Source organism: Perkinsus marinus, assembly GCF_000006405.1.
Source record: "Perkinsus marinus ATCC 50983 genomic scaffold scf_1104296958712, whole genome shotgun sequence".
Lineage (NCBI taxonomy): Eukaryota > Perkinsozoa > Perkinsida > Perkinsidae > Perkinsus > Perkinsus marinus.
The window spans coordinates 356650-382005 of NW_003206658.1; the positions used below are offsets into that span (position 1 = coordinate 356650).

Genomic DNA, 25356 nt, shown 5'->3' on the forward strand with positions numbered 1-25356 from the left:
AGGCTCTGCTTCTACTCGTATAAATGTACATGTGAATTTATACTCAGAATGGGGTCAGATGTATGCGAAATCGTTGTCTTAGCAACAGATCGACATGAACCGGTTCAGTTCCGATGGGGAGTCCTTCATCATCTGTGTTCACGATGATCAGTGCACTGCTATCACGACACTGGTTGATTCCTGGGCGCGCGATAGTCAGGATATGTCCGTTTTGAAACGCATGCCTCCGTCGTCGAGTCATCAGCATTCCCCAACCTCTTCCCACACGATGCAGCCAACTCCATTTCACAGCACGACTATCTCTCCCTACTTGAGCCCTATACCTCCCAATACGTCGAGGAGAGATTCCCTCACAAGGTAGCCCACCTCAACGCTCATCTACTCGTAAAATTCGTGCTTTCAGGTCGTCTATAGTATTCCCAATGGCCCGTCAGCGTCGAAGCTCTATCGCCTTTCCGAGTCCTACTGTTGTGGGTCGACGCAGCTCGTTCATAAGAAGTAACCGCCACCAGCCTCTCCTCCCCGTCTCTACCCTCCCACAGGCACGCTGGTGTCACCATCGCCTTCTAGTGTGTCACAAGTGTTACTACCTACCTACTCCGCCATACCGGTACCCCCGTCGAATCCCTTTGCCTCGGTAAGGACCCCTTTCTGACCACTCTCATTCCCCTCTACTCCTCAGGGTATGTCTAGGAGCTCATTCGTGCCTCGAGGCCGTCGTTCTTCACTGGGGAGTACTAGTTTCCTCGTAATGCGGCAGTTGCATTCCAGCGTTGAGTGTCTTCCTGTAGGCCAATTCCGTCGATATGATATACACCTCATCGCCACCCGCCAGAATAGCCCGCGTTGTTACTCGTGTCCACAGTCCTCACGGCAGAAGTCCGCCCAAGGAGTTCACTACCGTCTACCCTACAGGTAGGTTGGTTGGTCCGTCTGGTCTGAATGCTCGTCATTGCAGGTAGTCCGCCATCGCCGATGCCACAGTCATCATCGAAGCCTCCATCTACAATGTTCATTACTCCTTGATTATCGTCGTCAATTCACTAAGCATGTATATTGCATCGGCATGCTCCTGCTGCCCCTGCGGCAGCGTTATTGCCAGTGTTTCTTTGAGGTCTGTCGAGTAATGAGTGAATTTGGTGGGATTATCGTTGTACACGGAGAATGAGTTTATGAAAACTCTCGCAAATGCGACGAACCTTTCACGGAATTGTGCGAAGCTGCAATGTCATGTTTTGCAGTGTGTTCCTGAGGAGTTGAAAGATAGTATACCTGATTGCTTCTTCTCAAATACGCAATGAATAGCGTAAAGATATAGTAAGTCTATAGGCTGGGAGGTTGAGGAGAGAGAATAAGTAGCGACAGCCAAATTTCACCAAATTGATACTAAAGTTGAATCGGAGGATATAGATCGACACTATGCGAAACATACCACTCGTCGATATCTCGGATTCAAACAATCTGTGACAATGGGTCTGTAACAGTTCAGGAATTGTCTTCAAATCCTTAGATATTGTGCTCATACATGAACGCCATAGGGTGATGGAGTCGAGCATGCACATATTATGTGCACCTCTACACATATTATATGTGTATACTGTATGGCGTTAGGAAGTACTCGGATGATAATGACAGAAGGCAATAAGAGTTACTTACATATCAGCGGTAGAAAAGTATTCCGACTATTACCAAGAATGTGTAACCAGCGCGCAGTGTAGGTTACCCTGATATTGACTGCTGCATAAGTCGTCTTCTTGCGACGTCCGGTTTGATCAGGCCAGTAGGATTCAAAATCGATTCCAGCATCGTATTAAACGCGTACTAAGCGATTCTGGAATCGATTATAAGTTTCAGGATCGGTTGATTGAACGACCCCGGCGTGACTTGAAGTCTATCATCAACAAGAACATGGCTAGACTAGTGTGTTAGTTAGGGAGTTTGCACGCTTCGTGTTGCCAACATGAACATTTATCAATATACAAGAAGACGCCCCCCCTGGCAATTTCACAGCACGTGTGAATACCAGACAAACTCGGGTACCATTTGGAAGCTCTCGACGAGCTCTTTTTAATTGTATTCAAATCACTTCCATACTTCAAGTTCATCCGGTACTCCCATACGCTGAAAAATTACGAGTAGTGGACCTATTATTGCATCACCCTGTTAGTGACCCATCTAGCTTCGAGAAATAACATTCCCCAGGGTTTGATCACAATGAGGAAAATGTTCCTAATGTGATGACATTTACATGGGAAACTGATTGAAGTATGTGTTCCTAGCCATAGGTATAAAATTCAAAATGAGTTCTTCCCCCGGGAACATTATAGGTTTCTGGATAATTCTCTGTCCCCTGTATGTGAGATCGAGTGTAATACGCCGTCATAACTACGAACGCAAACTATATGCTGCGAGTAGTATAATCTCCAATGAACTAGTCGATGAGCAATGAAACAAACAAACGACAGTTATCAAATAGGTGCAATCAAAGATGACGACGACGACAACAACACAGTAGTTAGCTTGCAGTAGTCGAGTCGACTCTTGTCCACACGCCGCCTATGTTGCCGCTTCTCGATTTCCACACGATTTCACAAAGAGATGGTAGGCCTTCCGTCTCTACCAACTGTTCCGACGACGACGGATATTCAAACGAATACAATCCAGAGGTACCCCATTTCACTATCACCTGAAGAAATATTGAGAAAATCACCGCTAAAATTCCCGGAAAAACACTCACTGTGTCAGAATCCCCTGTCTTGGTAGTAACGACCAAGGGCTTCGACACGCCCTTCGCCCCAGTCTCGGCGTCAATCGCAAAAGAGTCTTTCCCTTCAATGAAATACTGCTTCCCTTTTTTATCAACATAAAGTCCCTATCAAATCGATCAGTATAATTACAACAAAAATCTCCCCTACCTGGAGGGAAGCCAACACTGTTTCAATGACGCCTTCATCTACAGCTAGACCCGACTCTACCGACTGCGTCCCTGTGACGTCCGTAGACCTCTAAACTTGCCAATGGGATAAAAACAACAGCGGTTTCTATTCCCCTTACCTGAGGTGAGCTCTTCCTCCGTTGGCGAGAGGTCACCACTGCTGCTGTTGTTGTCTTATTATCGCCCTTTGCAATGATACCACCCTCGGGCTGAGCGTACCGACCAGTACCAATAACAGCGCCATAGAGAGCCTCCTCGTCGTCCGTCCCTCTGAGGACATTCCTGACCACAACGTTGCTTCACGATCGAGCTCATCCAGCCGTGCTTGGTAACGGATATAACTTTTTTCAATTCGTCACGATCTCTTCTCAGCAGCGTCATCCTTCTCGAATCGAGGTGGGAAAATACAAGAGGTTCAGATTAAGAATTCCAATCTCAAATTCGACGAACCAGAACTTGTTTCTGCCCGAAAGCCGAAAAACTGGTCAAATTCAAAATAAAAGTTTTATCTTCGTACCTTTACCGGTTTTAAGTGAAGTGGCGTGAAACTCGGTGAAAAACGCGATATTCACCGTGAAACATCTTTTTCACTAGTGATTTCGATATGGACCTCCAATGGTCAGTGATAATCCCAAGCCTACTTTCCCCGAAGAGATTCCTCCTTTTCGATCTCTCTCGCTATCGTCTCTGCCTTCGACCTCTGCGCACTGCTGAGGTTCTTCGGCACATCCGTAGTATACAATTTCCAATTAAAGCTCGTATGAACTCTGAAGAAGATTCACAATAAGTCCATATGTACAGGATGCTGCAAAAAGGGCACACAAAGGGCGAGAGAAAATACGGCAGAGTGCTGACAGAGTTTCCGGCTATAGAAGGTCCAACGCTTCGCAGTACTCGCAGAAGCCCTTGATATAACCCGCTAGACAAAGCCTTGTATAGATCACCCTGTAGTATTAGCAGTAAAACCCAACTCTGATACCACTCCATCCACAACTTCCAACCCGGTCACTACCCAAACCGTTCCTCGTTCACTCTGAACTGGTCCCATTCAAGGCTATCAGTCGCGGATAAATCCGCAGTAGCCGCCTGACAAATCAGACCATACACGAAGACCACTGAGGGGAATGAGCCCAATCGTACCGTGTCTGCATCTAACCACGCCTCGTCCACTCGTCGCAAGGCATGTGTCGAGGCAGCGTCATCGTCGTCAGCTGGTCGGTTACAAAGGTGGGCAAGGATCTCATGGTCCGTTCCTGATGGAACAACGAAAAATTGACGCTGGGAAAGTTGCATAAAAACACAAACGATAAATCCACGGCATGTTATTACGGAACACACTGCCCTTGGAACGCCGGTCCGCCAAGTGAACGTAGTTGGTCACACTAGACGGGAGCTTCCACCATGTCGTGACCTAACACATGCGTAAACTCAATAGGTGAGAATCGATCGGAGAGCTATGATGCTATATCAGCAAATGGACACTTCACGGACCTATTCTGAATCTTACGCGCTGTATGCTAAGATACTTCTCATGAGCGTGTATATAAATGTCCAAGTGAAATCAATGCCTATATCAACTACATGAGACGTGAAACTACTGCTTTCCACGATCTCCCACTGAATCTTACGCAATATATACGACGACCTATCCCATTGTATCGAGTCCAACAGTAGAGTACAGAGAAGCCTAGCAATGCTCAGTGTTGTAGTATATGTTATAGCTTTCCTCAGCTGAGCTCAGTAGATTTCTCACTCATCATAGGAATCGTCTGCACACGATTCCGGGTAGAAATACTCAAAAACCAACAAGAATTTCCAAAAATTTCCTCAGAATTATCATATTAACACCAACAGATGTTGGTGAGCATGTGAATATTTTTCCACATTGGCATAGCTTCTGCACCACGTAAAATTCGACAACTGCGAACTTTCCCCCCCATCAAATATGTAGACTCGCACATATTCGAATACATATTCTTCACCCGATGATCGACCACACTGTATAACTCTTGCAGTTCGCAGAGAACGCAAGCTCCTATCACTCGAACTTTCTTACAGCCGAGGTGGAAGCAATAATTTTAGTACACCGACAGTTGCTCTATACGCTCGAGGACTCAATCGGTCAACACGATAAGACCCCCTTCCCCCTCACTTCTTTTCTCATAGGCTTTATATGAACATGTACATAATTAGTTCTCGCGCTTGGCAGTAGATACCAACGCTTTCGACCTTCGATCTCTGCTAAATCCTGAAAACAACGACGCGAACTCGTCTGAACGAGGAGAGGGGCGAACCGGTCGAATCAATCAACCACAGCACAGATTTTCAGTAGGAAAATATTCAACTTTAGAGATGATCCGAAGAGTGTCAGAGAAATTCCTTCAAAATGATCCTCCTGGAGTTACAAAAACTCATGTGACCAGACCCTAGCTCCATCCACTACAACACTAATGCGCCGTTTGCGGAAATGTCAGGTAAACGATCTATTCCCACAGGCATGGGCTTGGGGAACTACGATATCTATAACATTTCTAGACACACGTGCGACACGACCTGCTCACTCATAAAAACGTCGTGATGAGCTGAAACCTCTTCAATGGTATAGAAGAGGTGTCAGCTCATGGCGACAGTATAGAATGTATACTGTTCAGCAGCAACTGTTGAATTTTCACAACATGAAAACCTCATTCTTCCCCGTATTACATTCATCTTGACGAACTTCGGAGAAACCGTTTCGAGGTCAGGTCGCACAGCCGCTTCCCCGGTGCGGCTATCTGATTGGCGCTCCCAGCAGAAAGAGGACGACCCCTGCTTCGCGCGCCACGAAACTCGTCCCTCGGCGAACTCGGAGCCTAAGGCACAGTGCGACGGGTTGCTGGTCGAAGTTAGTATTACTATCGAGAATATATCTTCCGGTACTGCCCCAGTAAATGGTACCTGATGAGAGAATTCCACGCCGTGCCGTCTTAGAGGGAAAGAAGAGAAGAAACTTCCACTGTTCCATCATCTTTTCAAATTTTCCTTTCCTCCTATCCCTGTCAGGATCATACTCTCAGTAGACACGACACAATTCTCTAGTGCTAGAGGACCGTAAAAGTACAACTACAAGACTGCTCAGACCCCACAGATTCTCTTGTTTCCCCAGTCGCATTTATCTCGACCATATTGAGCACGCGCTGTCTAACACGAGGCGTGACACGTCACTTGTCCGAGGTCCACCGCGGATTATTCGATGTGGGGTCATTTCCAGTAAACAGTCTACTGCCTGAGGGTCCCTCTTCCTTATCATCTCGTGGAATCAAAGCGTCACTGACCGAGACAGACCCCGCACCAACATACATACACACTCCGCAGGATATCCGCTACGACGAAATACCAGGTTCCTCAGCCCGGATACGGACGGCACGAGCCGCGAGCTCCAGCGACTGATACTAAGCATCGAGCTGTCTTAACAACGTCGCTGACTGAGTGTTAGTCAGGGGGCTCTGAATCTTGACAATAGGCTGACAGACGCTTGATGATTGTCTCCGCGAATCACCCTGACCGAATCTAGTAAGCCGACTAAGGCCCTTCTGTTATCGCCACATCCGCTTGCTCGTCGCGAGCACTGGTCTATGATTCTGTCGGCTGGTGAGGCCCAGCGGCCTAGATGGCCCATGCTCTGCTCAGCAAGCCAGACTGGCTGTCCCTGGACGAGTGCAGAGAACCATAGGAGACTAAGGTATTCCTTATACGGAGCCATTCCAGGTCAGCCATATCCGATGGCAACTTCTTCAACTGAGTGCCGGTCTGGACTCCCTCTGCTGACGCTCAGCTTAGAGGCAGCGTGTTCGTCACAATACCGCCCCGCTGACTGCCCTACTCGTTCCTCTGTCAACAACAGCTTTCCCATTCCAGCTTTAACGCCCCTCTCTCCGGGAGGGACTATCCCACCAAGTCGCTGATCGGGCAAGCAGCACTCAGAAGTTCTGAATCAGAACCCTCCAATGCGCTACGAGCTCGTCAACTACTGCGATGAGATGATATATAGGGCTCTGAGAGCTCGCATGAAAGCCCATGAGATGCACATTGGAGCGCGCGGTCCATATCGGAAGAGCATACCCGCCCTCCAACTCCTGTCCTACCTTGGTGGAGAGATGAGCAATTGCATCATCATTTCAACGCTCCTCGTTAATGTGTCTCATCGATTTAAACTCGACCCTTCCCTCTGACTCTTTCGTATCGCGAAATGGAGCAACCCGGACGAAACTCTTCCCGAGCCACTTCATTTCTCACAGTCTCATGTAAATTTCGCTTGCATGCCTCATCATAAAATCGATCGAACCGAGGATGAGCCCTGCCATAATACCTTCCTTATGCTGCAATAACTTGTCGTACGTCCGCAAAGGGACACCGTCCTTCGACACATGGACACTTCTTCCCTGGACCTGACACGAACGATGATACAAGCTGCCGCCAGGAGGTCTCTATTACCTTATAGACCTTGTGGTCCTCTCTACCGTGCCACTCTCCCTGTAACCTCGCCAGGGGATCGTTTTCTAAGACTGACGCAAAAAGCATATCCAGAGGAGTAGATCCATTGGATGGTAGAGGCAGCCCTGATGTTGCCTCTATGCTTGTCCCGCTCGGACCGAGCATAGTAATTTAACCGAGACAAAAAAATGCTAAGTGAGGACCCACCGTCACTGCGCCACGGAATTCATAACAAAACTCCCACCCTACTACTTTCAAACACAACACGCTCTTTTTTAAGAGGCCTTTTTCTTGATAATGATCAAGACGTCTCTCGCACTGAATTTAGCATGCAGTCAACTATCTCACTACCCCTTCATCACCACCGCCCAACACTACCGCTACACTCCCCTGACTCATCCACGATACCCCCAAGTTTGGTCTCAACGCCAACAGCGTCGCCACAGACTCATCCTGGACTGACGTGCCTCTCAAATCCACCCACTGTAGGGCTTTCCCATGGGTCACGATAGTGTCCAAAGCTGCATCGGACACTCCCATGTTAGCAGCTACATCCAGTGCCCTCAAACAAGGACACCCCTCGATGAGCACCACCAGCCCGAGTCCGTCACCATGTCCGAGCAACGTATACTCCTGAACGCTCTGGGATACCCTACTTCTGCTAATAGTCGCCAACACCTCATCCTTGCAGTCCGAGACGCCGCTCAAGTTCAAATACTGCAAATTGCAGACACGAGACGAGCCCAACCAATCACATAATGCTCGACAACTAAGTTGGTCCAGACCTCGAAGATTCACATGCTCAAGACGAGGAGCTCGACGAAGGACCTCCACCGAGGAAAGCGAGGAGCAGTCGAAGAGATCCAGATGGGTGAGCACTTCTTGACAGAGGCATACGATTTGGCTGAGTTCCAGATCGGATAACATAGTACAACCATAAAAATTAACCCGCTGGGCCGGACCGCGGATCGCACATCGCTGGAGCATAGCCTCCAAGGCCTGACGATGAGCGAAAGCTCGATCGAATGGGTCTAAGGGAACACACAGCGACTGTGGGGACGAGGTAGTAGACGGACTCTGCTACTACCCCCGCTGGAACAGCAAAAGCGGTTGTGGACCGGACGGTCAGCGGATACCTACGAAATGGTGGTCGATCCGGGTTTTAATACACATATGGCGACGAACCGACTCTACTTCCCACTACAAGCGACTCCATTTCGAGCTAACAACCATTTCCATGATCACGCTCCTTGGCAGATACCCTGTATTGAGGTCTCCTTCCCCTTATGATCAGTAGAGCCACCGGGTACCGAGTTGACACAAGCGCAGTAGAAGTATCGTTACTTGCGTGCCACTCCATGTGCTGGAGGTAGGGCTATAGTCCTCCTCTCCACTACTGTCACTTTTCAGGAACGGACAGGTAAATTCACCTAAAGTAGCCAGCAAAACTCCAAAAGAATCTTAGGTTGACACTGGCAAGATACGGGATAGGTCCAACAGTCAGTACTATTTTCCTTATCATAACTGCCGTGAATCCTTGACCGCCCCAATCCCTTTGATCGCCTCATACGTGAGGAAGAGTGTGCCTTGGTGATAGCCAAGTCGGAGTAAAACATAGCGCACGCTGTGGGCCGTCGAGAATACCGAAAAAGGTGCTCCGAGAAGTACCTGCTATCCACAGTAGGCTCGTATATCACGAGGCCGCCAAGGAGATTGAGAACGAAGAGATACATTCAGAGTCGCTATAAAAGACAATGTCCCTCTAAGAAAAGGTCCTCCGTTGGGGTTGGAACATATAGAACTATAGGGCGCTCACAAAAGTATCTTCGTCGTAAAGATACAAATAAGGTCCGCTGTCGACCTCGATGTTTACCACGATTACCCCTCAGCACCTTGATACCCTACAAAGGGTGTTGGCCTGGGCTGCTGATCTGCTCGCTGCTATCTGGTGGTCGTAGTAGTTCCATCGGAAACGGTTATTGAGATAAGACCTCGGCACGGCTAGAAAAGAGAGTATCTATTAACGCACGCGTGCAGAGTAGTTCAATGACTGCCAGAACATGCCTTGTCTTCTATCTCGACCCATCCCCCTATGTAGACCGCCCAGAGGTCCTCCTTGGTACCTTCCTCGCTGCTACCGACGGTCATCGGACGAAAGCAGGAACGCAACGTTCAACATCGCGATGGAGCTGATTTTGTCGCGCGCCACGAAATTCAGCGACGAATCCGCAGTGCACCGAATCTTACATACCCTTTCCTTGCCAGGGCTTTCTCTATCGCTTGATCAGTGAAGCGCATGCCCAGCGCGGGGCGGCCCTCCCCGCATAGCACTGAGTCAGCCCACAACAGTCCTCCCATCTGGAAGCAGTACGTACCTGATACCGCCCTGTTGGTATCAGGTAGTAGTAGCAGCTACACTGTGCTTAGAATAAGCAGTTCATAGGTTCCTTGGGAGGTCCCTTCGTTATTTTCACCCTCACCCCACTACGAAATGGCTTGACGTTGGCCGCCCAGGACCGGGTAGACGCTGGAGTCGGCTCTGGTATTTCACGAGTCTTGCAGGTGTCGACGATGGCAGGTCTCTATCGGCGCTGCTTCACTCATGGCTTTCGAAGTGGGTGGGTCGGCGGTCTCTGGCCGAGCATTCCTGCCATACCACAATTCTGCGTAATCCTCGCCTCATCGTCTGTCTCCCCCCCCTTGTACGCCTTCCCCCAGGTGCTAGGGCCTATGTACCATCTTTACGCCAGCTTCCTCGGTCAACAGGGCGCTCTGGTCTGCACTGGTAAGCCGCTGCCGACTCCCTGTTGAGTCTCAGCTCACCTCAGCTGTCACTGAGACTGCTATCACATACGGCGCCAATACGAGGAACGCGGAAGTTGCCTACAACCAGTACGTTCCTCGGAAGGATCGTCTCACTAACCTCACGCCAGCCTACAAGCCCATCGGTCCCGGCGCTTTTGTAAGGAGCGGATATTTACGATGGTTGACTTCAGCTTGTTGCTTTAGATGCACGCGACACGGAACGCTCTGGGAATGTGCGGTATGCGTGTTTTTGCAGCGCCATTGGATGAACATATGTGCAAAGTTGTCCGCAACCCCCAGGCTTCTCGCATGCTGTCGGATTTTATGGCATCATGTCTTAGTGGTAAGTTGTACGTTTTTGAGTCGTAAGGTCGTCGATTCAAATCCTCGTTGAATCTTTAGGTGCCATATCGATGCCATTCAATCAAGTTTATAATTTTTTCGTCACATCAAAGGAGGCTCGACAGGCCACCCGTATACAGCGAGTCGCCCTCGCGACAACCTACCTCCGACGACAGTACCTCACTACTACACCGGACGGCTCGTAAGATCTACCTTCGTCCAAGTTGGAGATCTCACATGGTCCTTTTCAGGGTGCGACCCAGTAGGATCATGCTCCGAGATATGGGCATGCGATGTCTGTATGCTGGTACACTATTTTGCATTTACGCTACCATTGAGAGGAATCTTGTAGAGAACTGGCCTTACCTCACTGAACGATTATCTCCCTCATGATGCTGCCAATAGTCTTATCGAAGACAACAGCCTTTAATGAGGCAACCTTCATGTCTGTGTTGTTGTGTTTACTAAGAAGTGGTGAAAAGCTTCCTTACTAGGACCAACAGGACCAATCTGATCAATCGGAGGTCAATTTCAGTAAAATGGAACTGAGAGATGGTGCGTCAAGAGTCTTCCTGAAAGAATATTCTCCTATTTTAAACACAATGCGCATTGGCCGTTACAGACTCGTTAGCCGTGTCGGGAGAGTTGTCCAGATCATCGTTCAACACACCCTTAGGAGAGAGATCAAACCTTAACCTTGCTCAATTGATCATGCTGCTACGAGATAGTATAGAGCAAAACGGTCGGGCGGGCGAGGACCAAAGATATGAGGATAACATACAGACTTTTACGTGATAAAATACCAGGAATGTGCCTCTGTACGGCATACCCTCAACTCAGAATGGCAGGTCCAAAAACCACCTCACTATTAGCGCCTCACGAGATGCTGTCACTCCGTGGTTCAGCAGCATCAATATCAACACTTGTGAGTGATGTATTGAGAGCGCTACGGAGTGACTACCATCTACGAGATGAGGCATCCGTCCCTCATGGACCTCTGGAGAGCAGATAGTTGGCAAAACTCTTATCTATAGTATTTAACGAGGTCTCTCCAGGAGCCTAGCAGTGAGGATCTTATCGGAGGTTCAAATGTGGAATTTTATAACCGCTCGTTCCTGTGTTACTGAGCTGTGTTTGGTCGCGTCCAACATAAACAATACGGCGTAGTCGAGTTTGCATCGATGGTTGTGATCTAAGCAGTTGAACGTAGACTCACTTCGAATACCCTTGAAGACCAAGATAGTCTAAGTGATCGACACCTTTCCATATCGACGTTTACAGCAGTTTATGAGGATACTATATATGCTACTGCATGGCGCTGTGTATGCCGTATTCATACCCTATTGTTCCGAACAGTTTTGGAATAAATGTTCGTATCAGCTGAGTCCAAAAGTTCCCTCGCTAACTATGAAAGTTTACATACAAATTCGGGTGAAAGCGTACAGGAACCAATGATAATTTCCTCAAAATTTCCACAAATGCCACCTACACATGTAGTTGACTACGTGCATATTTTCCCACACCGAATTCGAATCAACAACTGCCAACGCAAAAGTAGCATACTATAAAAGTAACTTAGCGGCGTGGGTGGAAACCCAACCTAAATGCTACTTCACTTCTCCAACAAGAATAATCCTGCAAAACCGTAAGCAAAATACACCATAAAGGATGATTCTTTCCCTCATCATTCTAAAAATCCAGAGGGTACTATTCTATATATTTCATCTCCTCATCATCCTCTTTATCTTCAACATCATAAGCGGGCATTTTCTTTCGCCCTCGTATTTGGAAGTACGCCATCGTTACAACAGTCAGACCGAAAAGTACAGAGATAGCAAACTTGATCCACCAAGTTTGGTAATTCTTAGGGGCATCCCATACAGCTGACCACCCGATAAACCTGTTGCCTGGGACCCTCTCAAGAGACGTTGCGGTGCTTGCAAGACTCCTCTCTACTACAGTCACCATTTGAAGCCTCTGTGGGACCAGTGCGTTGTAATAAACGGATAAATATGTTCGCATGAGTGGGAAAATATCCTCTCTCCTCATACACCTTTCTGGGTGCAGATCAAGACAAGATAGAGGCCCAATGCTTGGGTCCTTCAAGGGACGACAATCACATCTTCCTGGGTGCTGCGTTGAGTGGGAAAACATTGAAATATTCCCCCAACACTTAGCCACTCCAGAATTATAGTGAATGTTAATCCCCGACAAATCGCAACCACGGACGTCTCCGACTTTCTCAACGGTACCATTATTGATCGGAAAAATATCAAATCCCGGCGGGAGCACCGACTGAAGGGCCTCAACAAAACTTTTCATACTGCTGTTCTTAGTGTGCATCTCAGCGAACGCCGACTCACACTGACTCCGGTCCATCCCAGCCTCAGCAAAGTTCACCCACGGGGGCAATTCTCCAAAATGAAAATACCAACTTGCCAAAGACATTCCAGTCATGAAAGGATCTACCCCGAGCTTCCGCATGGTCAGAGTAGCCCCATTGATAAGCTCACCGAGGCAGTCTCGATGGTCACCAGCCATGATAGTTCCTACAGGGTATTTAAAGGTATCGTTGTAGGTCATACAGCGTGAGTCGTCAGGGATGGTGACGGAATCAACGGGCCAATTAGTGGCGTTGCGAGCGGTCTCGACCATGTCTGTGGGACAGAGTAGTATCTTGTCAAGTTTGATACGATGAAGGAAGTAACTATCCGAGGAGATCGTGATGGGCTTGGCGGAGTTGAGTGAGAATAGACCGGTGAGAATGAGCAATGATAGGGACGAGGAAGCCGCTCGACCATGGATAGCGAACATCATAGTTTAAAACGCTGGAGGGATAGGGATCACCTCACAAGATGTCCTCTGCCAACACAACACAGTCATTGTCAAAGCCTCGGTGAAACGATGGTAGTTGATTAGTGCTGCAGCATTTGTAATACCGTAATTCTTTCTGTTCGACGGAGATCTTGGTCAACCCATAACGTGCCTTCCAATAAGAGGATCAGTGGTCGGGGCAACCTTGTATACTCTCGAGATTGCAGATGGGCGGTTTCGCGCCGTCGGCCTCAGGAACCGGACGTCTCTGCCTCATGACTACCCTCAAGGGACCTACAAGAGCCGTGACGCGACGTGAGATGCCAAAGCCAAGCTTGGCCAACTCGATAAGTGTGGTCTAGCTACTTCACGGCGTAAAGTTTACGTTAGTTCACATATATGTAGGCTTCAATGAGGTGAGAACCCCTCCCGCCAGAGAGTAAGACTAGTCAGGAACAATATCACGGCCGCTAACGGCGTTTCGCCGAACCGTCAAACGCGCTCGCCTATACGCAGAAACAAACATGTGCGGACTACTGGTGAAGCCTGTTTTTTGTGGAAACAGAATGATGCACTGACGACTGGTGAAGGCTTCACCGTGAAGCCCGTTGACAGTGTCCTGTTAGGCGGAGGCATAACAATTGGCGAGGGTCCGTCAAGTCCGCCTTCGCTGGGTTTGTGGGACGGAATGAATCCACCGGTTATATGGGGAGTTATACGTGAATACATAGGCAATCCCTATATGTTCACATATATGAATTGCATATCAGGCATGTATAACTGGATTACAATGGAAGTACGTCATCCCTTCATAAATTTCTGGTTACTCGCTCGTGTGAGAGTAGATAAGGACTATACACTCGAGCATGGTCGCTCATGAGTTTTTGATAAGTTCTGTGACGTGGAGCGCCGAGTTCGGAATAGTTGACATTTTTCTTGTTTCAATGAGCTGGGCGATGGGCCAGACGCGAGTTGTCGGTGACTTACTGATGTAGTACTAGCTGATCGGACACCTGGCCCGAGATTTTGGCGGCATGTGGCTACGTGCAAGTCCTAGGCCCTTTCCACATCCTTTAGTCGACTGGCTCGATGATGTGCTATTACTGATATGTACTTGTTTGGTTGCAGGGGAGGAGGATCACTAGAACCAGAGCTGATCTATCTCGTGTTCCTGGAAATTGATAGAACTGAGACATATCTTGGAGCTGTGGCATAGGTGCCCCAAAAAAAGGAAAAAACGGTTGTACGCAGGGATCGTGGGACGGTGGCATAGTCGCCCCAAGAGAGATTGATTGTACTGAGACATATACTGGGGCACAGCCGTCCCCCAAGGGAACTTGATTGCACTGAGATATATCTTGGGGCTGTGGCATAGCTGCCCCAAGATAAATCGTTTCTACTGAGACGTCTTGAGGCTGTGGCATAGCCGCCCCTCCCCCAGACTTAGGAAGTATACCCTCGAAAGGTCCGTTGGATGACTTCATCCGTCCTAATTACTCCCTCGAAGTCCCTTTTGGTCACATGTCGATCCCCTTCATTATGACCATAATGCCTCTCGCTGTGCTCTCTCGGTCTCTTTTGGAAGTCTCTTATGACTCCCTTCACTCTTCCTCTGTACAAGCTGATATTCTCCAAGCTGTCATTGGACAGGGTAGGCGGTTTTGAGTGGATTTTGGGCGAAATTGAAATTCCGAGGAATTCTCGAAGTCTGACAGCATCAATTCGAGAGAGGTCGTCCGCATCCACCCCTAGGCGTCTCAGGGTTCTTCGTAGCGGCCTGGATGATCTTTCTTCAACAGGTATACTCGCAATCAAGTCTTTACCGCCATCCTTCACCGAGGCGCAATCCATTCTAGCCGAGGCGCTCCCTCTGTGCAGTGGTGGTCGAGAGGATGTTATGGGAGACGGAACGATTCGAACTACTCTCGCTCAAGGTAGTGGAGAATTCTTATGGTGGTTTTTCTGTGTCCTCCGACGCGAACTGAAGGGCACGCTATTGGGATTTTTGAGGCGTATCGACGTTCATTGAGCATCATCGTTGTGATTAACTCCGCATAACGATGGTAGAAGTACTACTAATGTAGTAGTGGTGATTGCTTTCAGTTTCGGCCGATGAGAGTCCGGCTTTCCTCCGCAATAGGGCGTGCCCAGTGTCCACCGTCCAGGCGAGGCGGGATGTACACACCACCCTTGACCACGTCGGTCAGAGAGTAGCGGGAGCTATGGATCGGGTTGGTACTGCCAAGGAAGCTCTTACGCAGTGGACTACCTTAGGGTCTCCATATAGAGCATCCAGTTGGTGAGGCCGATACTGTTAAGAAGCTTATCGAGCTCGGCAGAAGCAGTCATCTCGATCATTATCATATATATAGGCGCTCTCAAAAAGACGTTGCGGAGACGAGTGTAGTAACGGGGATCTCGTGGCGCACGGGAAAAGCATGGAGGTGGAACTCCTACCTCAAGGCTCATCCGGATTGTGGTAGTTATCGTGGAAGTGGTAGTTACCTACAACTTCCTGGATTTTCTGGCACTCGACATAGTCTCCACTGCCGGAATCCGTCCCAAAATTTCCCAAAAAGTTATCGCGATGGAAGCGACACTGTATTCTGTACTCAGTTGAACCATACTGCGCCCCTGCATGTTGACCAAGGCTTATTTCTTCTCTTGGTGTTACCTCCTGGCGACTCGAGCTTTCACTTCATTGATTTAGAGACGGATGAGGAGGTCCTCACTAACGTTTGCGTCGCTGGAAAGACGATGTGCTAGGTCCCGCTTCATATACCGGCCCACGGTGGTGTTCGGATCGTCGTTTTCTTCGGAAATACTCTGGCGAAGTTTACTGGTGAGTGCGCATAGGATGGCATGGTTTCAACGTCACACTGCTAGGGACGACTCCTCGAGTTCGCCCCCTGCCCCACAGTGTAAAGATGACACACGGCCCGGCGACCAGAGTGGTCATTGGCCGTATGTTCCTACTACCACCCGATGCTGTCAGCAATAGCCTGTCACCATCGATGACGTATTCACAGTGGAACAAGGAAGTGGTGACGCCTAGATCCACCGACACCGAGGAGGTGGTCGAAGCTAAAAGGCGATTGGGTAGGGCTCACGGGAGAATTTTTCGCTATCGGAAATAGGGCAACTATCACCAGTTGGCGTTAGTATGGTTATTGGTTATCATGTAGGAAGTTATAATTAGTATTTTTGTGTTTTAAAATGATTATTATAGAATCTAGTATCGCTTGATCGGACTCGATACAACAGGTCCTGAGCATGGGTCTTGATAAGCTACATTTGAGTGGATTCTTCCATATCTAGACCAGTTGTAAGTCAGTATTGATCGTTTGTATGTCAGTGACGGCCTGTGGTGATGGCGAGATATACTGTTGGATGCAGTGTATGGCAGCCGAGTGTAGTGCAGGTCTCCGCCCAGTCTGTTTCGACCCGTCGAGCGACCACTCCTGTGACCCCAGTGTTATGGACCGTCAATGTCGTGTGGAGTGCCAGGCCCAGCAGGCGCCAACCCCCACTGTGAATCCTAGTGCTTTTTGCTCGGGGTCAACGGCGATGTTCATGACTGGTTTCACATGGTCCGGAGATGCTCGGAAACCTTGCGTGATATTGTTGATCCCTTCCTGGGTTTTGGATACGCCCGGTAAATTTGCTGCCGGCTGTATTGCTTCAGTCGTATTGGGAATTCTGATTGAAGGCCTCCTCGCAGCTCGTCGACGATTCTTAAGTTATATAAGGAGGTCCCTGTTGAGAGGCCTGGTGGGTGCCTTGGGCTTTGGGCTCTCAGTTGCTGTGGCTTATCTCGCCATGCTAATTATCATGACGTACAGCTGTGAGCTGTTCATATGTGTTTGTATCGGTCTTGTGATCGGTCATTTCGCATTCGGCAATGTTCGGCAAAGTGTAGGAGAGAGTGCTGATCCGTGTTGTGGGGATACTACAGTGACAAGACCCACTGAGTGTCCGAACGCGTGCCACAAAGTTATAGACGAAGGCACTGACTCTTCGAGGGACATCCCTGTAACGTCGGGGGAGCGAGTTTAGTTTTTTTTGTACGTAAAAGCAGTGGACCCTATTTATCTCATCGTTGAGATGCTACCATGGTACTCGCCTGTCTCGTCACACTGCAAGAGCGCATGTCGATATATTTGATTCCTGAAGCCTCATTGGTAGTTTTCATTTTGGATCCCTTTTCTACCATCATTGATCATAGTTGGGTTCGTAGCGATATCAATGCTGAGTCAATAACTGTTTCGCTCCGCTCAGGGGAAGGATCGTTTCTCATCATGGGTCGTCTTGTGAGAGCCTTAGAGAACTACGGTTTGACGCCTCAAGACGCTGCTGGAGTCGCCGGCACCTTCCTCGTGGTGAAGTATGCAACGCTGGCCGCCTTCGTCCCAGCTTGCCACTATGTGCAGCCTATTAGACGTCTTTTCTGGCACCCTTCTCGGGAGCTTGCAGGGAGGATGCTGGAACAATATAGGCTGCGCAGTAAAGTGCGAGGACATGGTCGGAGTGGTGCTGCTGTTAGTGGTGGCGGCTTCAGTGGTGGGCTTGGGCTAGTGCCTCAGACGGCTAGACTCAAGCTAGCGGCGACGCGAGCTCGTCAACGAGCGTGGCTTGAGCGACAGAAGGAAATGGTGGCGTTGCGGAAAGCGGGTTGGAAGGGCCGCTTTAGGGGCTTCAAGGAACAGCAGTCGAGTTCTACATGGGGGAGGAAGGTGTTCGAGTAGGCGGAGCGAAGCGATTTTTGTATCGTGACGTTTTAGAGATATGGATCGAAAATTTTCACATTTTAGGACGAGAGAGCGTTTTGCATCGATTTTACGATTTTTGTTAGAAATTTCGCCATGTTTCTGTTCAGGTGGAGCGACAAGTTCGCGGAACGAGCTTCGCAGGCTTGGGTGTGGCGCAGTGTAGCCAGAATGTTCCGTATACCTCCCAAAGTCCTTGCCTGGGACGTGGCTGAGGCCTTTGTCACCTACAAGCTCACATTCATCTTCCATGCTCCTCTCGAGCTGTATATCATCGTTAAGTGGTTCAAAGCGCGTCGGGCGAATTTGGATGAATTTATGGAGGAATCGCCGAAACTGTTGGAGATAGTGGAGGAGGAAGAGCCCTTGTCGAATGCGACGACGCGGTCTCGGTGGTGGCCACCTCAGTTGACTCAACAACACTGATAGATACCAATCGTTTGCTCAACGTTATATTTTCGCTTGTAAGCTGACATCTTGGCTCGTGTTGACTGAAGTAAATATTTTACTTTGATCAACGGCTGACATGAGTGAGGAATTATATCTAAATCCTATTACTTCTTTCCAGTTCTCGCCCCCCAGATGACCAAACTCAAATACATCTGTACAGCGTTAGCAGTTGCGCTATTGGCCGTGAGCGTATCATTCTTACTGTGAGTCAGTCGTGATCTCGTTTGCATCTGCGAGTGACTCCACGCTAAGGTTCGTAGCAGACGTAACGTGGAAGCCCATGTTCTACTATCGTCCTTTGTGCGACCTCCGCCCGGGTGGCTCCGATGGCAGCGTCCGACCCGAATGCTTCTTTTCGGAAAAGTAAGGACCATGTACATGCTGCTAATGAGTTGTGCTCGGAATCGGTTCCGGTCGGCTGTATGTCTTCGGAGATCAGTGTTGGGATATATGCATATGATCAACTACATGTGTTGGTGACAGTAACTTATGTCGACATTTTTATAGTGGATTCGAAGATTTTGAGGCAATTTCGGGAAATTCTTGATGGTTTTAGTTTTTTTTTCTAACCTAAGTTCTATCGATAGTGAGGGAACCCCCGAGCTCGGCCGAGGAAATCGAACATATATTGCAGCACTTTCGGTAACCAGTTACTATGAAGCTCGAGCGAGGTTTAGGAGACTGGCGCGTGATGCCGGCTTCGAGCTGAAGACATTTGAAATAATTCCTTCCAGCAAATATGGTGAAGAGTACACAATGGATGTGGCGATTCTACGGGTGGAAGGAGCGAGTAGTGGAAGCGTTGTCCACACGTCTGGAATTCACGGTGTGGAGGGATATGCTGGTTCTGGTATACAATGCTATCTACTAGACCAAATTAGGAGGGCCAGGGGTGAGGGACGCTTGGAGACAATGAATAAAACTTTGGTGAGATAGGCTTGGCTAATCTGGCTAGCCGGTTTATTTATTTTCCTTGTTGGTAGAAAGATGCTGAATTTCCTTTGATCGCAGACTGTTGTTCATCAACGATGTAACTACTCCAAAGAACCTCCTTGAGGAAGCTTCTTGCATGGTCCCGCCTCTCACTGGGCAATGGCCAGCTTTACTAGGGCCTAGTTACTAAGCCATAGACATTGGTGATACCTGCAATACCATTTGTAATACCTGCACTAGACTAGTGCCACTAGTAATACCTGAGAGTATTGCTGTTCCACTTCTACCTCTAGACCGAAAAAAAGACCAATTCTGAGGGTATCCGGAATGTCTCGGCATGCATCTCATGGATTGGTAAGTGAGTTATCGTCAATACCATTGTGACGGCGGCCTTTGCGCTGTACTCTGAAGGCACAAATTTTGTACTACAAAATTACTGCTTTTTTATCCTTGTTATCACTGCTTTGTTATCACACTGGTTGCAGCGACGAAGTCAGCCACCTCCGAGAGGAGCTTCAGTACCATCAAAAAGGATATGAGGCCCATGCGTCAGTCTACCACATCAGGGCATTCATCTGACCCCAGTGTCATGACTAGAGGACTAGACTCTGACGATCATGAAGCAGTGCTCGAGCTGACCCGTGAGGTGGCGGCGCAACGACTAATCTTGTGTTATCTACTGAAAGGTCAAGGTGTGTATATGTGTAAGCGACATCAGTGAGTCACTGACAGTGGCAAAGGAACATCTGAATGATCGTGTCACCCGTAAGACTATCACGCGATGCCGCCCCAGTAATGATGTTATTCTCTCATGATCAATAACTTGTCAAATCAGGGGCGCTCGACTGGAGTTTTTGGCATAGTCTGTGGCGAGAGGCTTATCACAGGACTCAGTTCTCTGTGAGAATAACATTCAAAAAGTCTGAAACTTCTCTGACTCAACTACAATAGAGCTATAAGAGGTCGCCTAGTCTATGGATCGTAACTCTTGCTCTCCTCAGGTATTCATTCACGCCATGAATCCCTATGGAATGGCTCATTATAGGAGATTCAACGAGGAGAATGTCGACCTCAACAGGAATGGTCTTGACGCTCATGAATTTCATTATCTCATCAACGAGCGAGATCCGAATGTTGCCGGGTATGGTTTCAGGGTTAGTTGCTCCGACCACGGATTTCTCTGAAAATTAGGTACATCGATTTGGATCCAATATTGAACCCACACGACATGTCTTTGTTATCTCTCCTATATAATAGCATTTTATTCCTTGGAAAGTGAGACCACGTGACTCGAGTTACTGCCGCTGAATAGAATTCCTTCTGCTGTCGTTATGGATGAGTTCGTTCAGGTACGGTATCAGCCACGTGAAGCGGGCGGTGGTTAGTGCACAGTATACGAAACCTTCCGGACTGTTTTATGGCGGTCAGAAGCTGCAAAGATCATACGAAATAATGACTGAAGTAAACTTGGTTAGCTTATGCATCGCTTCCAGATTGCCATTGTCGCAGGTCTTGACAGATGTGGGAGTATTCGATGGACACACTACGATGATCGACGTGCACACTGGGCTTGGCCCGAGTGGAATCGATACACTTATAACGAGCGATCTGATTCGGTGAGTACGGGAACATTTCCTCCACCAGTTTGATGTCGTTTCAGTTGGATTATTTCACGACGTTGTTGAAGTCTCGCGAGCCGGTGAATGCTTCCCCTGTGGAGTGCGCAGCAGTCAACTGCGTTTATGAGCATGACCAGTCGGGCTTCGGCGCGGATGTGATCCAGGGATATGATAAAGTTCAAGGCGACGCTGGCAGTTATTGGAGACGAAAAAGGTGAGGCTCAAGAATTGATGCCACGATGTTCAGAGCTCACTTGCTGAGATCTGAACATCGTAGCGTCGTTTCTCGTTCAAGGTCGGTTTGCCTCAGTTCGAGTCGTCTCCTTTCTGTTACGCAAGAATTCGGTACGCACAGTATCATATTGGCGCTGCCCATCATGATAATGGAAAACATGGCGTGAGTTTATATCACTGTGGCGGTCTTCCTTCATCGCATCTCTATGAATCTTACTATACGGGATTAGTGCATAGTGTTTTAGTTGCTGGCTAGCAGTGGTGTCGCATTGACTAGGTTTTTACGTGATGATCGTTGAGGCTTATGACCCACAATTTGATGAGAAATTAATCACTACAAGTGGTCGTATGTATACAGCAAGATTTAATCTGGCGAGGAATCCGGGTTTTTGGAGGAGTTGAACATAGTGTTATGGTCATTGGCCGCATGTGTGGAAAAACGATGGCTGAATTTGACTGTCTGATTCTGTATAAGTAAATGAGTACATGCTGGGAAAAATCTTACAGTGAACACAATGATGTCCCATACAATCGTGCTCATTGCGAGAATATTGTCATCAAAATTATTCATTGTGATTGAAATTCGTCCGTAGCACACATCTCAGAGACGTGGTCCGCTCAAACTTTCCTGAGGAAGTCGAGCGCAGTTTACATTTATATGATGATTTCATCTTTCCACGCAGGTTCAACCATAAGCCTGATGACCATTCCCGATGGTCACAGTATAATCGTGACTACTTTTATGTCAGGACTCCTGAATGGAAGAGCAGCCTTATTGACAGGTGAGTCCTTCCCATCGGCGGAATCGATAATGCTCATGAATCGGCGGATGACCATTGCTCGTTGGGCGAATTGATAGAGTCAAATAAGCGATGGATTCCGTTATATATGATTCTCTCGGTACATGAGGCAGTCAACTCGAGAACTTGGCAATTGTGTGTGTCCGATCTAATACTGTAATTCAGAGGTTCACGTCTTTTCTGGGAGGTCCTCGAGAGTACCACATAAGTTGATCTGAATACAGCAGTGCTATTTGGAGGCGTATTCACTCGTTCATGGCAATGGATTTTCCGAGAAGTTTCTAAGTAGAATGCACCGCATTTGAGTTGGTATTTCTTGCAATACTGCTAATGCTGAATTGCCATTTTTACTTGAAAGTCTTCGACTAGCGAATTAGTGATTGCTCGATATCTTTCTCTCCTGGCGTCGATGTCTTGTGGCACCATATACTATCAATGACAGCTGATCGGAAAGAAGGCGGTGTTATCGCTCTAACAGGGGCGAGCAGACAGATAGTCTAAACGCATAAAGTATACCCAACACGTGGCACGAGAAGATCTAGTTTTATCCACAGTGCGTTCGATGAACACCGCATCGACCCGGTACGCATATTTTCAAAAAATGAAGACCCCCCCCACTGTTTGCCATTGAATAAGTACTAAGCAAGAACACTATGCTGTAGACACTACAGTGGACCTTCATGTCAACAAATTGCTATCACATTCAACCGTCAATCTCCTTCTGATGCTGCTGTTTCTGAAAAGCTCAATATTGTAGTTACATCTGTTGGAATTGATGTTGTAAGAATAAAAAAATATCTCTCGAGGGAAACTTGATGACTTTTTAGATCTCAGTTTCCGGCTTACTTTGCGAAGACCTTACATTTACATGAGAAATTACGTCAAGTCCGGCAGAAGATTTGTGAAAAAGTTCGTTTTGATTTAAAGTTTCAACTCACGCCTTCCCATTTTTCGTAGTAATTCCCAAATTTGCTACTATTTCAATTGAATGATTATGAAACTTAAAATTGATTTTTCGAACCGCAAATTCCTCCGCGGTGGAATAAATTTCCGAATCGCTTCTGTTATACAATTATTTGATTGAATACCCCTGTTATGACTAAAGGCGAACCGAATGAGCTCACCAGTGACCATTTCTCCATCCAGGGTCTTCACTTCAGGGAAGTGCTTCAGCACCATCGGCCGAACACTCTTACGGGTGAATCCCTGACCGGTCAGTTTGGCCATCGAACGACCCCGGTTCGATTCCCGCTCACCTCATAAATCGGATTTCCGACTAAACATACGTTAGTCAACTCTGGCAAGGAGGACAGTTTTCTGAAGAATATCTTTCAACCCGTCGGATCCCCGACACGACTTACGATATTTCATCCCAAGAAGCTATCGCGTTGTTGGAGATATAAAGTGTATGCAGCTTCACGCAGGGCGTCAGTCCGTCCTGAAATCGATCATCGAAGTTTCGAAAAAAATGATAAAAAGGAATCTTCAGGTCGACTCTTACCAACGACGATATTTGATTGTAGGAAATCCACAGCTGTTGCAAGGTGGCTCCAACCTGACAGAAAACTATCTTCTGGAGCTCCAACGAACTGTGGGGGAATACTTCAACTGAGAGTCGTTGAATTTCGCCACTTCTCCATCGAATTGTGGCATCGATGTCGATTGGATCGATCGTTTCAGCGAATTTTATTGATTTTTTGAGGAAAGTTTTTTGAAATTTTTCGAAATTTTGTGAAATTTTTTGGCCTAAAATTATTGTGATAATATTTGTCACCTCTTCCAAGCACATGATCTTCTTAATCTGATTTCTCCCAAGGGAGAGAATCTGCAGATTCTTTAGTCCAGGAAGAGGAATCATTTTGTCTATACAATTAGTCGAGAGCGATAGGTGTTTAACCTGCACATCCAAAGGTCCCTGGTTCGGTCCATGGCGAGGGTATTTTACGTTGACTAAAGTATTGAGGGCGCTATCTAGCTTCTCGATCGGTGGGATCAGACACATCAGCTTGATCACTTCCGCCTCCTCAGGGTTCGCATCCTAGGGTTGAGCACAAAAGATACAAAGTAGGTCCGGTTGATGACCATCGCACGTTGACATGTACTTTTCAAAATGGAAATGCGTCAGCGATCGCTCACATCGTCGAAACGCAAAACTTTCACACCAACGTTTTACCTCGTGTTTCTCCTGCCAAAGTTGAAGGGCCTTCGCGCAAGTTGTAGGGGGCATTGAAGGATGCAATGTGAGCTACAGAAAACGTCACGCGCCACGAAATTAAACACAAAAAATTGCGAAAAATTCTAGGATTTATTTTATTCGATCTCGACGTAATTTTTGGTCCTAAATCACTATTGGAGTGCAGCTGAGACGTATCTTGAGGTTGACGTGAAGTCGGACAGATAGAAAGATTCCCCATCAACTCAAATCAGTAGCTTGGCTAATCGAACCCGTTGGGAAACTGAGGCCCTCCCCTACGTGTTGTAGATGAGCCCACAACGTAACTATCGCAAGTATTCCGTACCACACCTTCTCCAACTTCTGATTCTCGATCAATTATAACTTCTGGACGAATCATTTGGCGGCCAATTTGACCGATCCACGACTCTCTTTCTGCTGGGGTGTCGGCGATAAGGTAAAACACTCTGGTCGACGAGTCCACTCTGGAGAAAAAATTTGGAAAAATTTTTTCCTGTCCTCGCTACTTGAAGGAATTCGCTTGTCCGGTTTCCTCATCTGCTGACTTCACAGAAGAGCATGATCGCAATAGTAGAGCTTCGGTTGGATATGCTAAGGCACCTGATAGAGGAAATCTTCGCTGTGCGGTAACGACGTATCTTGAGGTTGAGATGGTAAGATACGAAGTAGGTCGGGTGGAAAAGATCCTCCCCACTACCTTTGGTCGAGAAACTGCAAAGCAGGTCTTTGGTGAGCACCAACCAGCGCCTTTTCCACTGTAGTAGATGCTTGCTTTGCTTCATCACGAATCCTGCCTTCACTACGTCAGCAGGACTGAGCACGACACTTCGTGGGTCGATGTGGTCCCTCGTGGAAGAGGTCAAGGAGAAATTGAACATGAAAAACTATGGAAATTGGTCGAGTGACAACGTGATGGTGCGTTGTCGCGCGCCATGAAATTAAGCGCGCGCCCTGGAATATGTATTCGATGTCGGTTCGTGTGTGTAGTTGA

At 47.8% G+C, this 25356-nt stretch overlaps 9 protein-coding genes across 9 annotated transcripts; 4 read left to right on the top strand and 5 right to left on the bottom strand.

Annotated features, from left to right (window-relative positions):
• Positions 1-2645: 2645 nt before the first annotated feature.
• Pmar_PMAR011576 (hypothetical protein) lies at positions 2646-7578 on the bottom strand (the record flags this gene model as incomplete). The annotated part of the gene is made up of 13 exons (XM_002773686.1): positions 7409-7578; positions 7284-7362; positions 5831-5872; positions 5639-5787; positions 5088-5183; positions 4265-4346; positions 4076-4188; positions 3948-4021; positions 3577-3702; positions 3055-3217; positions 2916-3005; positions 2734-2872; positions 2646-2686 (listed from the first exon to the last, which is right to left on the bottom strand). Exons 1-13 carry the CDS (start codon positions 7571-7573, stop codon positions 2646-2648), a joined length of 1359 nt encoding a protein of 452 aa, XP_002773732.1. The 5' UTR covers positions 7574-7578.
• Positions 7579-7803: 225 nt separating this feature from the next.
• Pmar_PMAR011577 (hypothetical protein) lies at positions 7804-7956 on the bottom strand (the record flags this gene model as incomplete). The annotated part of the gene is made up of 1 exon (XM_002773687.1): positions 7804-7956. A coding segment is annotated over one exon (153 nt), but the record flags the coding sequence as incomplete, so codon positions are not given.
• Positions 7957-9679: 1723 nt separating this feature from the next.
• Positions 9680-10996, top strand: Pmar_PMAR011578 (hypothetical protein). Its single transcript, XM_002773688.1, has 8 exons — positions 9680-9807; positions 9852-9928; positions 9971-10075; positions 10127-10193; positions 10237-10370; positions 10418-10556; positions 10616-10757; positions 10807-10996. The coding sequence occupies exons 1-8, from the start codon at positions 9705-9707 to the stop codon at positions 10946-10948; spliced, it is 909 nt and encodes a 302-aa protein (XP_002773734.1). The 5' UTR covers positions 9680-9704; the 3' UTR covers positions 10949-10996.
• Positions 10997-12827: 1831 nt separating this feature from the next.
• Pmar_PMAR011579 (hypothetical protein) lies at positions 12828-13369 on the bottom strand (the record flags this gene model as incomplete). The annotated part of the gene is made up of 3 exons (XM_002773689.1): positions 12828-12850; positions 12880-12969; positions 12991-13369. The coding sequence occupies 3 exons, from the start codon at positions 13367-13369 to the stop codon at positions 12828-12830; spliced, it is 492 nt and encodes a 163-aa protein (XP_002773735.1).
• A 1548-nt stretch (positions 13370-14917) lies between these two features.
• Pmar_PMAR011580 (hypothetical protein) lies at positions 14918-15672 on the top strand (the record flags this gene model as incomplete). The annotated part of the gene is made up of 3 exons (XM_002773690.1): positions 14918-15020; positions 15169-15303; positions 15473-15672. The coding sequence occupies 3 exons, from the start codon at positions 14918-14920 to the stop codon at positions 15670-15672; spliced, it is 438 nt and encodes a 145-aa protein (XP_002773736.1).
• A 1995-nt stretch (positions 15673-17667) lies between these two features.
• Positions 17668-22157, top strand: Pmar_PMAR011581 (hypothetical protein; the record flags this gene model as incomplete). Its single annotated transcript, XM_002773691.1, has 9 exons — positions 17668-18110; positions 18246-18527; positions 18838-18948; positions 19467-19512; positions 20520-20659; positions 20868-20979; positions 21028-21134; positions 21163-21351; positions 22121-22157. 9 exons carry the CDS (start codon positions 17668-17670, stop codon positions 22155-22157), a joined length of 1467 nt encoding a protein of 488 aa, XP_002773737.1.
• Positions 22158-23266: 1109 nt separating this feature from the next.
• Positions 23267-23783, top strand: Pmar_PMAR011582 (hypothetical protein; the record flags this gene model as incomplete). Its single annotated transcript, XM_002773692.1, has 2 exons — positions 23267-23384; positions 23695-23783. The coding sequence occupies 2 exons, from the start codon at positions 23267-23269 to the stop codon at positions 23781-23783; spliced, it is 207 nt and encodes a 68-aa protein (XP_002773738.1).
• Positions 23784-23857: 74 nt separating this feature from the next.
• Pmar_PMAR011583 (leucine-rich-repeat protein 7, putative) lies at positions 23858-24398 on the bottom strand (the record flags this gene model as incomplete). Its single annotated transcript, XM_002773693.1, has 4 exons — positions 23858-23917; positions 23946-24068; positions 24117-24209; positions 24345-24398. 4 exons carry the CDS (start codon positions 24396-24398, stop codon positions 23858-23860), a joined length of 330 nt encoding a protein of 109 aa, XP_002773739.1.
• Positions 24399-24740: 342 nt separating this feature from the next.
• Pmar_PMAR011584 (hypothetical protein) lies at positions 24741-25243 on the bottom strand (the record flags this gene model as incomplete). The annotated part of the gene is made up of 2 exons (XM_002773694.1): positions 24741-24829; positions 25063-25243. The coding sequence occupies 2 exons, from the start codon at positions 25241-25243 to the stop codon at positions 24741-24743; spliced, it is 270 nt and encodes an 89-aa protein (XP_002773740.1).
• Between the last annotated feature and the right edge of the window lie 113 nt (positions 25244-25356).

Excerpts from the sequence above, each read along its gene's own strand:
- Pmar_PMAR011578 (XM_002773688.1), top strand. The coding sequence starts at position 9,705 with ATGCCCAGCGCGGGGCGGCCCTCCCCGCATAGCACTGAGTCAGCCCAC. Across the intron at positions 10,194-10,236 it reads GGGCGCTCTGGTCTGCACTG|CTGTCACTGAGACTGCTATC; the intron begins GTAAGCCGCTGC and ends AGCTCACCTCAG. Across the intron at positions 10,758-10,806 it reads ACTACTACACCGGACGGCTC|GGTGCGACCCAGTAGGATCA; the intron begins GTAAGATCTACC and ends GGTCCTTTTCAG.